Source organism: Patagioenas fasciata, chromosome Z, assembly GCF_037038585.1.
Source record: "Patagioenas fasciata isolate bPatFas1 chromosome Z, bPatFas1.hap1, whole genome shotgun sequence".
In the NCBI taxonomy this organism is placed as follows: Eukaryota; Metazoa; Chordata; class Aves; order Columbiformes; family Columbidae; genus Patagioenas; species Patagioenas fasciata.
The window spans coordinates 63,892,581-63,905,731 of record NC_092560.1 but is presented as its reverse complement, the minus strand read 5'-3'; the positions used below and the strand labels follow the sequence as shown (position 1 = coordinate 63,905,731).

Genomic DNA, 13,151 nt, shown 5'->3' with positions numbered 1-13,151 from the left:
ACAGGCTGCCCAGGGGTGTTGTCGAGTCTCCTACTCTGGAGACATTCAAGACCCGCCCGGACACCTTCCTGTATAGCCTCATCTAGGTGTTCTTGCTTCAGCAGGGGGATTGGACTAGATGATCTCTTGAGGTCCCTTTCAATCCCTAACATTCTGTGTTTCTGTGTTGTAGGAACTCAAAAATACTCAAGAATCACATCAAAATCTTTTAATTGTCTAATACACTATTTATATCAAATATCACAATCTGCATAACACACCATAACTATATTTTGTGTATAATAAAATTATCATTACTACACAAAATGTGTACAAGGAATCTATAAGAAATACTCTAGCAAAAATCAGGCCCCTATCATAATTGAAACTTTCTAATTAACTATTTTACTTAAAAAGTTGCAAAGTTTCTTTCATTTCTGATACTCGGGTAACAATTGTAGCCTCAGCATTTCAGCTGATTGTATCAAAACAGGTATTCTAAACTCCAGCTGCAATTACTTCCATATCAATTATTCTTTCACATTAAGAGTGAAAAACTCATCTTACAGTCTGAGTTTCCAACTGCCAGGGTTAGAAATGCATCATAATCAGAAGCAAGTGTTCTGTTCTAGATGCACTAACTCTTCTATGGAAAACACAGATCTGTTGAACATCGGGGATCTATTCACATTAGATGAGAACCAAGCAGTATGCAAGCAGCTTAAACAAACTCTTTTAACTGCTTGTGCAATCAATTAGTAATAATAAATCAAAAGAAGCTTTCAAAAAAAGTCACAGCAGAACTGACAGAAAGTATTAAGTCAAATTTCATAAGTACTGAATTTCACACGAATTTTGCTAATCACTGCCTGGATTCAGAAACATAGCCCTTATCCTGAACTACACTGAAAGAGCATAACCCATTACTTCTTGAAGACTATTACTAACAGTGACAATACGCAGCGCGGACAGTAGCCTATTAAGATTCGCTGTGCAAGCAGCAAAGTATTTCATAAAAAATATATAGCAAATAACCAGATGACAAGACCCTAAACCAGCCATCAGTAAGAAAAACATTTCCTCTTGAATCTTCTTCCTATCAGCCTGGTAATAGCAACAACCTCTTCATGTCCTAATGCTATTCTACCCCTGCTGTGCCTTCACTAATATTCACTATTTTATTCTCCACCAAGAAAATCACATCCAATCCCACTTTATTTGAAGCTGCTGTAAAATCTCCCACTGATTCCAATGCTAGAAGGTATAGGTTACCAGTAAGTCTTTCAAAATGAGGACCCACTTCAAAAGTTTGGCTTGCCTTTTTCTATTATTCTGCACATCTCTTAGTTCAAACGGTTCAACATCAGTTTTCAGTAACTGGATAGGCTGAGTTTGGTCTTGTCCAAAGGAAGCACTGGGCACAGTATGATGCTGATGGCGCTGCTCAAATGCAATGAGATCTTGAAGTGGAATGAGTTTTGGTGCCTGAAAGTGTTTAGAGAGAGAAACAAAAAAAAAGAAGAAAAAAAAGAAAAAAATATACAGGAAACAGAGAGGGGAGACCTTAGTCAGACTGGATGAAATAAGCAGGTCCAGTTTGGATCTCAATTATATAAAACCAACTGCTGTAGCAATTTGTAGAGAAAGTGAAAATACGTTAACAGCATCAGACCAGAACCTCAGCTAACGCGTAGATGTGCAAACCATTTTATGAATGTAAACTGAAGATATTAATTTTCTCCACAGAACATATTTCACTAATATTTGCATTTCTAATGTATGTAGTCAAGGATGAAGGTAGGAATCATGCAATGTAGACAAGAACTGAAGAAGCACCTTTCAAGGAAAAACACTTCCGTTCTTTTCAACTGGAATGTGCAATATTTTTCAAAACATCAAGTTCTCAACATCCAGAAGATAAGGTTTTCTTACCAAGCCTTTTAGCATTCCATTTCTGCCCTTACAAAAGAGGATTTCTTACTGCATTTTTTGAATTTTTGTAAATAATTCTATTTAAATTTCTGTAAAAACAGAATATTTTACCTTATAAATATTATCCAGTATTTTAGATGGTAAGTGCCTTATGTTCATTATGAGTGGGCTGAATGATGATGAACTATGGAATATGGAATCAATCTAAGGTCATTAGAAACATTTCCCAGCTTGCAGCCTGCAGCATATTTAGGTGTCAATAAGAAGGTACCTTAGCTTCAGATCCCTTCTGGTAGCTGTGGTCAGCAATTTCAGATTCCACAGTTTGGAAACATTAAGTTACAACAAACCATAAAAAGCCCTACCACTTAGAAAAATGTATTATTAAAATCCAATACCTTCTTTTTTTGAGGTAAATTAGCATGGAGTAGTGATATTCCTGTGTGCTGTAGTGCTTCTCTGCAGTCAGTCTCCTTTGTTGCAGGTTTAGCAGGTATTAAAGTAGCAGTGATTGGCTGCCTTACAGCTGGTGGAAGTTTAGTTACTGCGTCAAGTTGCAAGTGCAACAGTGGAATACCAGCCAGGTTTGGAGTGGTCAGTGCTTTGTCCATATTCACATTTCCAGGGAACTGCTGCAGAGGTGGAATTTCTTGCTGTCCTTCATACTGATCTAGATTCAGGTGTTCGGGAGGTCCCCTTCGCACTGTTTCTGCCCATCTTTTGTCCTCCTCATGAATTTGCCTTGAGATCTCAGGAACATATTTGCTCATGTTCAAATCTTCTTTAGACTTACTCTTTTTTGGTGTGTACAATGACTGATGGTTCCATAAGGAACCTGACGAACTCCAAGCTATTCGTGGTACTGGGGGTGGTATAGCAAAAGCTGATGACATTTCTATTGGATGTAAAAATGCTGGTTTGAAATGATAACTTGATTCAAGCTTAAGTAAAGGAAATCCATTTGAGTAAATCATGTTTTTTTCAATAGGGATAAGCTTCAGTGTTTCACGGATGTCTGAGGAAGGAGCTAGGAGATGAAGTGGTTTAGTAGGTGCTGAAGAATGCAAATCTTGAGATGGTGGTATAAATCCTGTTTCTTTGCTGTGGTTGTCTAATAGGCTTAAAGAAACATTCACATCCAGATGATTCTAAATCAGATAAGAAAACAGCATTTACAAGCAGTCATGAAGTAAATATGCACAAAAATGGTATAAATCTTTTTTGTCTACAGCAATTACTAAAAAACCAGTTTCTTAATATAAAAGGACAGATAACATGTCAGATATACAGAACAGACTTCATAAATGACACTTTGATATACCCACTTTTATATGGCCATTGTTGCTTTCATCTCTTAAACTAGCCCTTGGTTGAAAATCAGGGCTCTTTCGACCAGGTTTTCCTTTATCTTCTTGAGTGGGCAGTTGTGTTTTCAGAGGGCCATTGCCTTTGTCAGAGTGTGCAGGCTGGCATCCTTCCAGGTGATCAGATTGTTGCTGTTGCAAAACTTGTTGCACATTTGGCAGGTTGCCAAAGGATGACTGCACTATTTGCATTAAGCTCATGAAGTTGATCTGCTGCAGCTGGATATGTACACACAAAGTTAACAGTGCAAACAACTCTAACAGGAATCTTATAAAAAAAAAAAATCTATGTCCAGGCTATGTTATAACTGTTTACTATCATGTCAATACATGCATATAGGTGACAAAATAAAAAACATCATAAAGTTTCAGTAATGACTCATTTGTAGGATTATTTATTGTACTGAACTTCCTTTTAAGATACCTTAAATGCCTGCCTCAGACAGGTTGTGCTAAAGCAAGACAATTTTCTTAACTTTTTTGGTGAAGTTTAAGTAAATCTAAAGTCACATAAAATTGCCTCTCTTACCTACAAAAAATTAAATCCTAGTATAGCTGCAAAGTAATTACAGCTTCAGAATTTTTCCTAATTTATATTATTAGAGCACTCTCAGTTATGTGAACTAAAACATATTCACAGTTTTATATTAGTTTTTCTAGAGTTAAAAGTAAGAGTTAAGTCTAAAATAAGTTTTCACAGCAGTTTATGTGGAACTGGAAATCTCTTTCAAAAACAAACACACAGAGAATACCTTTAAAACACTGATTATCTCAATTGTTCTAAAAACCAGTTTGCACTGAGAACACTGTTTTTATTAATGAGATGCTCTCACCTGAACTAACTTGAACATTTCATCTTGGAGCATCTGCCTGACAGTTTCTGATGTGTTTAGCTTCTCTTCTGTAGGGACCTCTTCCTGAGCTTCTTGCTTCTTTGCACAAGCGGAGGTGTTGGAGGCAACACTCGACATAGTTGACACAACAGTCTGAGAAGGCTGACTATCATTTAGAGGAATGCCTGTATTACTTAAGAAGGAAATAAACAAAACATTCATAGTTCAGAACATCTATATGAGATTGTCTTGAATCAGTCCAGAAAATTTTCAACATATCTTAATTTTCCTAAAGCATAATTAACTTGTAGGAACAATTTAATAATTAACACTTCACAATCTTCATTGGAGAGTAAGGATGAGTATTTTGCCAAACACTTCCTAATATACTGAATTAAAAACAGTAGTAAAATGTATGTCTCATCTGATCTTTTAGTCACAAGGCTATCTGAAATGTTGTCTTTACTAGAGATACAGACAGAAAACAATGCTTTGACAAAAAGAGAGCCTGGTTTGTCATAAAACCAAACAGCTGATTGAAAATGGAGGACGATGTTATTAGTTGAAATAAGAGAGAGAGCACATATGTACTTTAAATAATTAAATGTGTCTTTATATATTTGGAATTAAAAATCAACAACAAAATTTCAGATCATAAACAATTAAAATAACACGTACCAGATGATATTGCATTTTCTCACAGAGTTAATTAGATCTTTTAGTAAGTAAAGACTATTAAGTAGATGAAGTCCTTAAATGAAGGAGGGTTAGGATTTACATTAAGTTATAAAGAAACAGAAGGACTTTACCTACATTAACAGAAACTGATCCCAAACACATTTCTCTAAGAAAAATGCTGACATTGCTAAGAGTACAGGCAAATTTTTGAGGTTTTTTCACAGCTAAACAGGATGACCTCCAAGCATGTTAAGAAAGAAAAGTAACTTTGAAGAGGTTTTGCATATATAATAGGTGTGAAGGGGCACAGGAAATCTTTTGGAAGACATTAGGAATGTGTAAGCAGGGCCTGAAACCCTGTAAGTTTGAGAAAAGTCTGGATTTTTTTTTCAAAAGCTCATATGAAAAACTCAAGAAGGAAATTAGATCAGAGACACACGAAAATGGAATCCAAAGAGATGCATGGCTCAGACCTTCCTCTAAACTGAATGTGTTTAAACTGAATCCCTTTTCCCAATTCCAATATTCTCTTTGTTTACAGAAATACTATGTATACATTTATGTGTATCTAGCAGTTGCTGTCGGACATAAACATTATAATAATTTTATAAAAATATGAACATTCATCTATAACGTTGTTTAGGTATTTTATGTAACAATATACCTTCCACAGTAATATTATATAGTTATAGTGATTCTGTCTGGAACCAGAAACCAGAAGTCTCATTTCTCTTGAACACTGGTAGCTCTGAATTAACACATTTGACTCACGTATTCTGGACAACATACAAGAAGAGTATATATGATTCTCAAACATTACAGTAAAAAAAGTTTCAGAAAAGGCTACTTAGTACTACGTTTTGCAGGTACAACATACTATACCAAATATTTTGTAATCAAATATACAGATGATGTTACTTCAGACTGAAAATTTAACAGCGACAATCAATTTTTTATTATATAAAACAATATAGGTTTATCTTACCTGGGAACTCCTGCATCTTGTTCTAAAGAGAATGAGTGAGAAACGGTGCTAGTAACAACCTCAGTCATGCTATAAAGGAAGAAAAAAATATTCTTGTAGATACTACAATAATTTGTTACGCTGTTTATTTTCATTTTATATACATTTACATACATATGTGTGTGTGCATAACCTCCTGAAAAAGTATTTTAATTAATATGAGAGAAAATACCTGAGAGTCACCTGATCAGAGCTATACTCATCTGCACTGCTTCAAGCACTGTGTTACACTGCCACCTGAGCTGGCAAATATTGACATTTGTGTTTTGTCTCCCTAGCAATCAGAAACTGAATCAAACAAAAGGACTGAAAAGGTTCTGGCTATTCAACACAAACAGCAGGCAAAAAAAGGTTGATCTGAGTTGACAAAAGAAGAGAAAATCCAATTTAAGCAACATGGTTCACATCATTATGATCTGCATTCCTAAAATGAAGAGCCAGTATCATAAGAAATCATTGAGGTGCATCTCATGTGCAGTTATTTTTGTTTCTTTCAAATCAAAATATATCAGTTTAAAATAGAAGATTCTAAGCCCTTCTAAAACTATGCCACTTAAAAGTTTTTCACAAACTTTATACAGACACAGGAATATTTATATGTCATCACGATTATTAAGATTTTCTAAATATGAAGACATTCAGGGATTGTATATCAGAGGAAAAGGTTTCATTATTACAAATTTGGTGGGGTCAAGAATAAAGCTAATTGAAATAATAAAAATAGGTTGATATATTTTTGTCAATAAAACAAACGAAAAATCTCAAAAGATCAAGATTCTTCATAGTAAATATAACAAACCCTGTGTTAACAGAACATAGAGTTTCTTCCCTCTGAAAAACTTCAAAGAAATCAAACTGAGCAATAACCTATTCTAACAGATGACAATCAGGTTTATGCGCTGTTTCTATAATTTTACATACATTGTGTTATAAATGTACAATATTGTACAACATAATATTTTAACAAGTTCATAAAGAAGTAAATTTTTAAAGTTGTGGAAAATATGTCCCACTCTCTTTCAGGGGCTAACAAGTTTATTGTTATATCAATTTTTATCTCACCTTCTGCTTCCTAGACACTAACCTCTCTTTCTTCTACATTGTGTAACAAGTTTACTGTTAAAATTTCTTAGAATAACATATATCTACTTGTATTTAGGTTGAAGATTACACTCACATTTCAGGTCTGGAGAAGGAATTGTGCATCTGAAAGCTATTCCAGCTATTCTCTATCCTTTTCCAGCTGAAAAAATAAACCTTCCCCCAAACCATACCTCTTTTATTTGATCATTACCAAAATAACCACTCATCTACTCAGAACCTTGTATATGTGAAATGCCTGTATGTGTGAAATAGAAGGTTACTGAAATTTTGTTTCAAACTCTGTGTTTATTGATATAAACAACATCAAGAACCCACTGAGACTTCATTGGATACCACAACTAACAAAACTAACTTAGATTTTTAAGCAAAACTAAAAGAGAAATTAAAACAACAACAAAAATCTCTCACGCATTCTGTTTGGCCTTTCCTTCCTTTTTTTCTTCTGCCTTTTGATCTTCCTGAGGACTATCTACATCTGAAACAGAGACCTGTTGGAATATACAAAGATGCATCTGAATTTCTAAATTTTTATATCCCACTTCTGCTTCAATAAAGTCTTATTTTATTAGCCTAAGGTAAACACACTTTTGAATAACCAGCCACTTGAAAAAATCTGACTGAAAAATAATCAAAATTACATACATATCAGAGGACAGCTACAAATCAAAACTGAGATATCCTACTGTATCTTTCTTTTAAAGTCATTATTATGAGTTTTATTTTCAAATTCATATCCATGTAGTATCCTGCTAACCTCGCACACGCTAGGTAAAGACGAAAATGCAGAAACAACCTTATTATACACAAGCTAATTTCAAACTAAGAAATTGAAACAAATGCAGTATTTTACAAACAATGAACCAGTTTACACAAGTGCTTACAGCAGACCTCACTTTACTGTTTAATTACTTACAACTTTTATTATTGACTTAGGCAGAGAAAAAAATTCACCGATACTAAATGCTTTAAGCCCTCAATTTCTTATGTTGAGGAATTTGGGCTATTTCGCATAGGGTATTCATAATGATGTGATGCTTCTATGCAAGATGGTAACTTGCCTTTCCTCTCTGATGTTCTACAGGTTTGATCTTGACAGAGCTATTGGAGCTCTTTGGAGTTTCATACGGCTCCTCAAAGAACTCTACAAAATAAACACAATTACTCTGAATCTGAAAACTACATGACATACAGCAGTGTTACTTGATTTCTGTCAACTGATCACATTCACATTTCCCTGCTGAGAAGAAAGCATCTGAAACATGTCTCAGCAAGTTAAAAATTCATTGTATGACTAGTTATGATGCATGCAGCTGAAAAAAAAAGGCAGCTTATTTTCATGGTAGGAATATGATAAACTTAATCTATGCATGCTCAGCTCTTACAATTTCCAAATCATATTTTACACAGTTGCATGAATAATTTTGGAATGAAAGTAAATGAGAGAATGAAACGTATTAATATACATTGTTCATAGCAAAAAAGTTACATAAGTGAAAAACTGAGCAGAAAGTCTTGAAATACAATCATACAAAATTTAGCTATAATATAAAATGGATACAGTGATAATTCCAATAGAATAACAAAAACTTATTTCAATTTTTCTTATTAAATAAACACAGGTACATATCATACTATTCAGGGGAAACTACTGTTTTATATGTCACACCATAGTAAAATGATATACCATAAAAACAAACCTTCTCTTTCTGATGTTATATCTAACTCCTCCTGAACAAATGGTCCCACTTCATTAAGATCTTCAGTCACATGAGGTACAGAATAATTCCCCTTATTAATTTCCTTCTTATCAAAATATCCTGACTTTGTAGACAATCTGGTAATTGGAATTACAAAACATAATTACCCATAGAACTAATGTCAGTATCTGACTTCCAGTATGCTATTCTTCTCAGACTGCAGGCTAGTGTATAATTTAAAATAAACACTGCTGTGAAGTAATCAATTTTCACATCAGTTTTCTCTCTTAAATTTCACATCAGTTTTCTCTCTTAAATTTCACTTAAACCAGGATTATTATAATTTTTGGTATAACTGTGATATTTTAGTGACATTAATAGCAGTCTTTCAGATGGGTTGTTTCCAGTAAAACGCTACCAACATGTAATATCTACCAAAAAGGAAGGTTGAAACTGCACCATAACTTCAAAATCATGTGGTTAAGATTACGTTTGTTTCTCTCACAGAAACTTCCTTTATTAAAAGAAAAAAAAAATGTCAGGGAAGACGCACAGTAATGTCTCCGAATACTGATGCCAAATATGTTTTTTTATTGCAGCAGACCAAAAGAATGTCACAAAGGACTTCAGGTTAAGGAAGTTCCACCCTCAGAACTGTGTAAGATATTAACAAATAAAATACTTACTGCCTTTTCCATCAGTTTTTCTGACATGCACACAGATGAACATAGCTTGATTACAGATCCAGGGAAAAATAAACTAAGGTTGTGAATTCTCACCTCAACACAAAGAAAATCACACTAGAGAGAGTGCAAGTTATCCGAATACTTTGAGAAAGCCATGATACTGACTATATCAGAAATCTAGATTTCATTTCTACATCACTAGGTTTATAAACAACCATATACAACTCAATTCATATGCAACAGCTACATTGTTTTCTACCTAAACGCATGTATGCTGATGAAGAATATTAAGTCTTCTTTATGAGGCTGTAAACAATAGGTACGATTTTGACTTTGAACTCAACATAAAACATGTACATAACATGTAATAACTCCACAACTCTTCATACTGACATACTGCTTAGCTAAGGAATTAAGCTCAACTAGAGTTCTTAGGTTTCAAAAAAAAAAAAAAAAAAAAAAATTACCCAGAACCAGTTTCACAAAGATCATCATAGGCTTGTGCACTCTGGACATCAAGAGGAGGACTGGCCAGTACGGAAGAGCCTTCATCCATACAGCTTTCTTTCTCTGTCCTAGACTGGGCTTCTGATAGAGATGCAAATTCTTTCAGGTATTGATTATCTGGACTCTATTAATAATAATTATAATGAAAATTCAGTAGTTAGAAAAAAAAGATACCTGATACCTGAAAAAAAAAAATCCTAGTGACCTTTAAAGGAAAGTCTACTAATCAATATTCTAGGTTTTACTGAAAGCAAAATTATGAGGCAAAACGTGTATGATTTTCTTTACTGGTATAACTAACTTGTGCATTTCATCGACAGTTACCCCATCCTCTTTCTTACCTTAAATTTTATGCTCTTTGCTTGAGATCCATCTCTGTATAACTGTTCTAATAGCCACAAAGAAGTGAGGACAGCAGCTGCTGATGTTTTCACATGTATCACTGGGAGAATCTCTTCTAAGGACTCTTGTTTCTTGTAACCACAGAGCAGTCTTTTATCAGACCATCTGATCATCCACTCAAGCAATTTTGCAATATTGCTCAACTTACCCATCAATTCTATAGCTAGTTCTTCTCCTGGTACAATATCACCTCTATCAACCACTTTGTAAATGTACTTAGAAGTTGCCTGAGTTTGCGGGCTAGAGGAAGTATGGTTAGAAAAGGTCTGGCTTGCTGATGCAACAGTGACTCCTTGATTATCACTCTGAGCTCTGTAAATTGACTTGTGTTTTAAGCCAAATAATCCTTCCTTAAGTCCTTTCATTAAGTTACGCACAGAAGGTTCTGTCATGTGTACAACAGACTGTACCATGGTTGGATTTTCCAAAATATTTTGATTTTCATGACAGGCAGACACTGTTTCAGGATCAAAATGTGCCAGGGTTACGGTATAACAAGATCCTGGTCTAAACACACTTTGGCTTCTAGTTTTGCTTTGTCGACGTTTTAGTGTTGTATGAACATCAAAAAAGAGAGAGTTTAATTCATGCTCTCGAAGAAGTCCAGAAAAGCTGGTAAGAAATGGAATTCCAAGCTCACTGTGCTTTATCAGGTCTCTCTCTAGAACATAACTCAAAAAGAGTTCTAAAAAATTAACGTATTCATCATCATCACGTTCAAATTCCCACGCACCAACTATAGGCAAATTACATTGATTATGCAAGTCTTTTTCATATACTTTGTCTTTATGTTTTGTTGTCCAGTTAAGAGCCTTTATCTTGCCTGTGGTATTTTTGCTACTTATTTCTCCTTGTCTCTGATGTTCATTATCCCTGTTAGAAAACAAACATAAGCACTGTTAGCACTAAAACCCATTTTGAGAAGAATCACATGACAAAACAGGTAAATGCAGCATTAGTTCCTTTTCTTCCTCTACTGTTAATAACAGGAAACTAAGAAATCTAAATTTACATTAATACAATGCTAAAGTGACAAATTAATACAATGCAAAATCCATAGTTTTTACATAGACAGCAGCTCAGCAGTATCATACATGAATGTGGTCATAGCTGATAACAATTCACACTTCAGTAACACATAATATCAACAGAACATCAGCAGTTTTAAGAAGTTTGTAATTCTTCATTTGATAAATTACCGAAAGTGACGATTACTCTCTTGGGTGCAAACATTACTTGAACAATAAGAGCCAACATTTTGGTCTTTGTGTGGGGTTTTTTGTGTTTGTTTTTTTTGTTGTTGTTGTCATTGTTGGGTTTTTTTGGCTGTTGCTTTTTAAAAAATTTAAATAGAAAGCTTTCTGCTGCCATGTGTTGCCTACCTGTGGAGTGAAGGTGATGGAGCTCTCATTTCTTCAGTAATCAATGCATCAGAAAGCGTATCTGCTGCGTCAGCATCACTATATACCTGAGAATTCCCAAGATCAGTAAGTGTGCTTTTGCTTAGACTGGTGACTGATGAGAATCTGTCATAACCGTGTTCCTCATCATCTGCTGCTCCTTCTTCTGCTGGCTCCCAAATATTAATTTCTATTGGGCCTATATTTCTTATTACACATCTCAGGGCCTTCATTCTTGCTTTTTTGGTAGCCTGTATAACAACAGACATAATTCCTTCACCTTCAGGACCTATAGAAAAAAGAAAACCAGGAGATTTTAAGTGAAAACTTCCCAACTTTCAGTGATTCTCTCAAATTGAGACACAAATGAACTTTGAATCATGATAAATTATAGCTATTTAGAAATACAGACAGAAACTGTGGTGAAGTGAAGAAACACCAGCAGTTTGGAAGTCATCATATTCTGTTATTGGTACAGACATATCAGAAAGAAAATACAGAATACGACACAAAACTCTCTCGAAGTTGTCTAACAATAATTGTTTTACACAGCATATGAAAGAATGTATTTTAACAAGCTAATTGATAAATATGGTAAAAATGAAAGTTTGTTTAATATGTTCTGAAAAAGGATGCACGTTACCTTTAACAATACTTTCTTTGAGTCGTTGCTGAAGTCCATGGTATTTATCTCTTAGTGGAACCCTTATATCGTCAGGATTAGGAAATGCTTTTACAAAAATCTCTGCCACCTGCACAAAATAAAGTTGCTTTTCAAGCAGCTAACCTACACTAAGGTATAATATCCAACAGAACTTACACCACTAGAAAGCTTAACCAGCAGCTTTTACAAGAAGAAACATTTGTGATAATCTCTATTGCTTTTGTTCCAGCTTTAATGTCTTTTACCTTTTTGACTGGTGGTAATTCTCCAAGCAGACTTAAAATTACATCTTGAACTAACTCTTCAACATTCATGAACCTGCAGAAAGGAAGCATTCGACAAGCCCACTCCACTGCATTCAGACAATGCTCAACTGTGGAGGCATCATACTCGTTCTTCTCTAGATCCTACAAAAAACATCTTGCTATAGGAACATTAATTGAAAAGAAAAATATATTTCAGCTAAATTATTCATACATTGCAAACTGTAATGATTCTTCTCTAGCCAACAGAAAATAAAAATCTGTAACTTAACTGCCAAACAGAGAGGTTTATGATGCTAGGAGATCAAGATCAAGATTGCAATGGACCATGACTTATCGGAAAAAAAAAAAAAAACCACCAAGTTTTTTTTAAACCAGATTAGGAAATCATCCATTAATGCACTGAAGAGTCTATTTGCAGTCCTTTAGAGTAAAAGTTGAGGATTTGACTAAACTAGCTGCAACTGATTAAATATACTGAATTACAGGCGAAGTAAATAATTTTACTGTGACTTAAGGTGAACATAAATTCTTTCTTGGGAGCAAGATACTTATGCCAGCCAAGAGGCTTTTATAATGGATCAGTTTATTTGAAACAGTTAGTGGTTTATACTTCAT

At 34.4% G+C, this 13,151-nt stretch overlaps 1 protein-coding gene across 3 annotated transcripts in view; it reads right to left on the bottom strand.

The window, feature by feature from the left end:
- CPLANE1 (ciliogenesis and planar polarity effector complex subunit 1) overlaps positions 1-13,151 on the bottom strand; it is a 54,438-nt gene that overhangs the window by 19,087 nt on the left and 22,200 nt on the right. For all 3 annotated transcript variants that reach the window (XR_011736564.1, XM_065860569.2, XM_071802424.1), the window contains exons 23-35: positions 12,516-12,677; positions 12,250-12,358; positions 11,589-11,895; positions 10,146-11,079; positions 9,765-9,928; positions 8,612-8,748; positions 7,973-8,055; positions 7,323-7,402; positions 5,772-5,840; positions 4,109-4,301; positions 3,237-3,494; positions 2,310-3,059; positions 1,298-1,464 (exon numbers count right to left, since the gene is read on the bottom strand). Coding sequence is in view for 2 of the 3 variants with exons in the window: in XM_065860569.2 (XP_065716641.1) it covers positions 1,298-1,464; positions 2,310-3,059; positions 3,237-3,494; positions 4,109-4,301; positions 5,772-5,840; positions 7,323-7,402; positions 7,973-8,055; positions 8,612-8,748; positions 9,765-9,928; positions 10,146-11,079; positions 11,589-11,895; positions 12,250-12,358; positions 12,516-12,677 (3,413 nt within the window). In the remaining variant the exon portion in view is untranslated. The remainder of the gene's footprint in view (positions 1-1,297; positions 1,465-2,309; positions 3,060-3,236; positions 3,495-4,108; positions 4,302-5,771; positions 5,841-7,322; positions 7,403-7,972; positions 8,056-8,611; positions 8,749-9,764; positions 9,929-10,145; positions 11,080-11,588; positions 11,896-12,249; positions 12,359-12,515; positions 12,678-13,151) is intronic.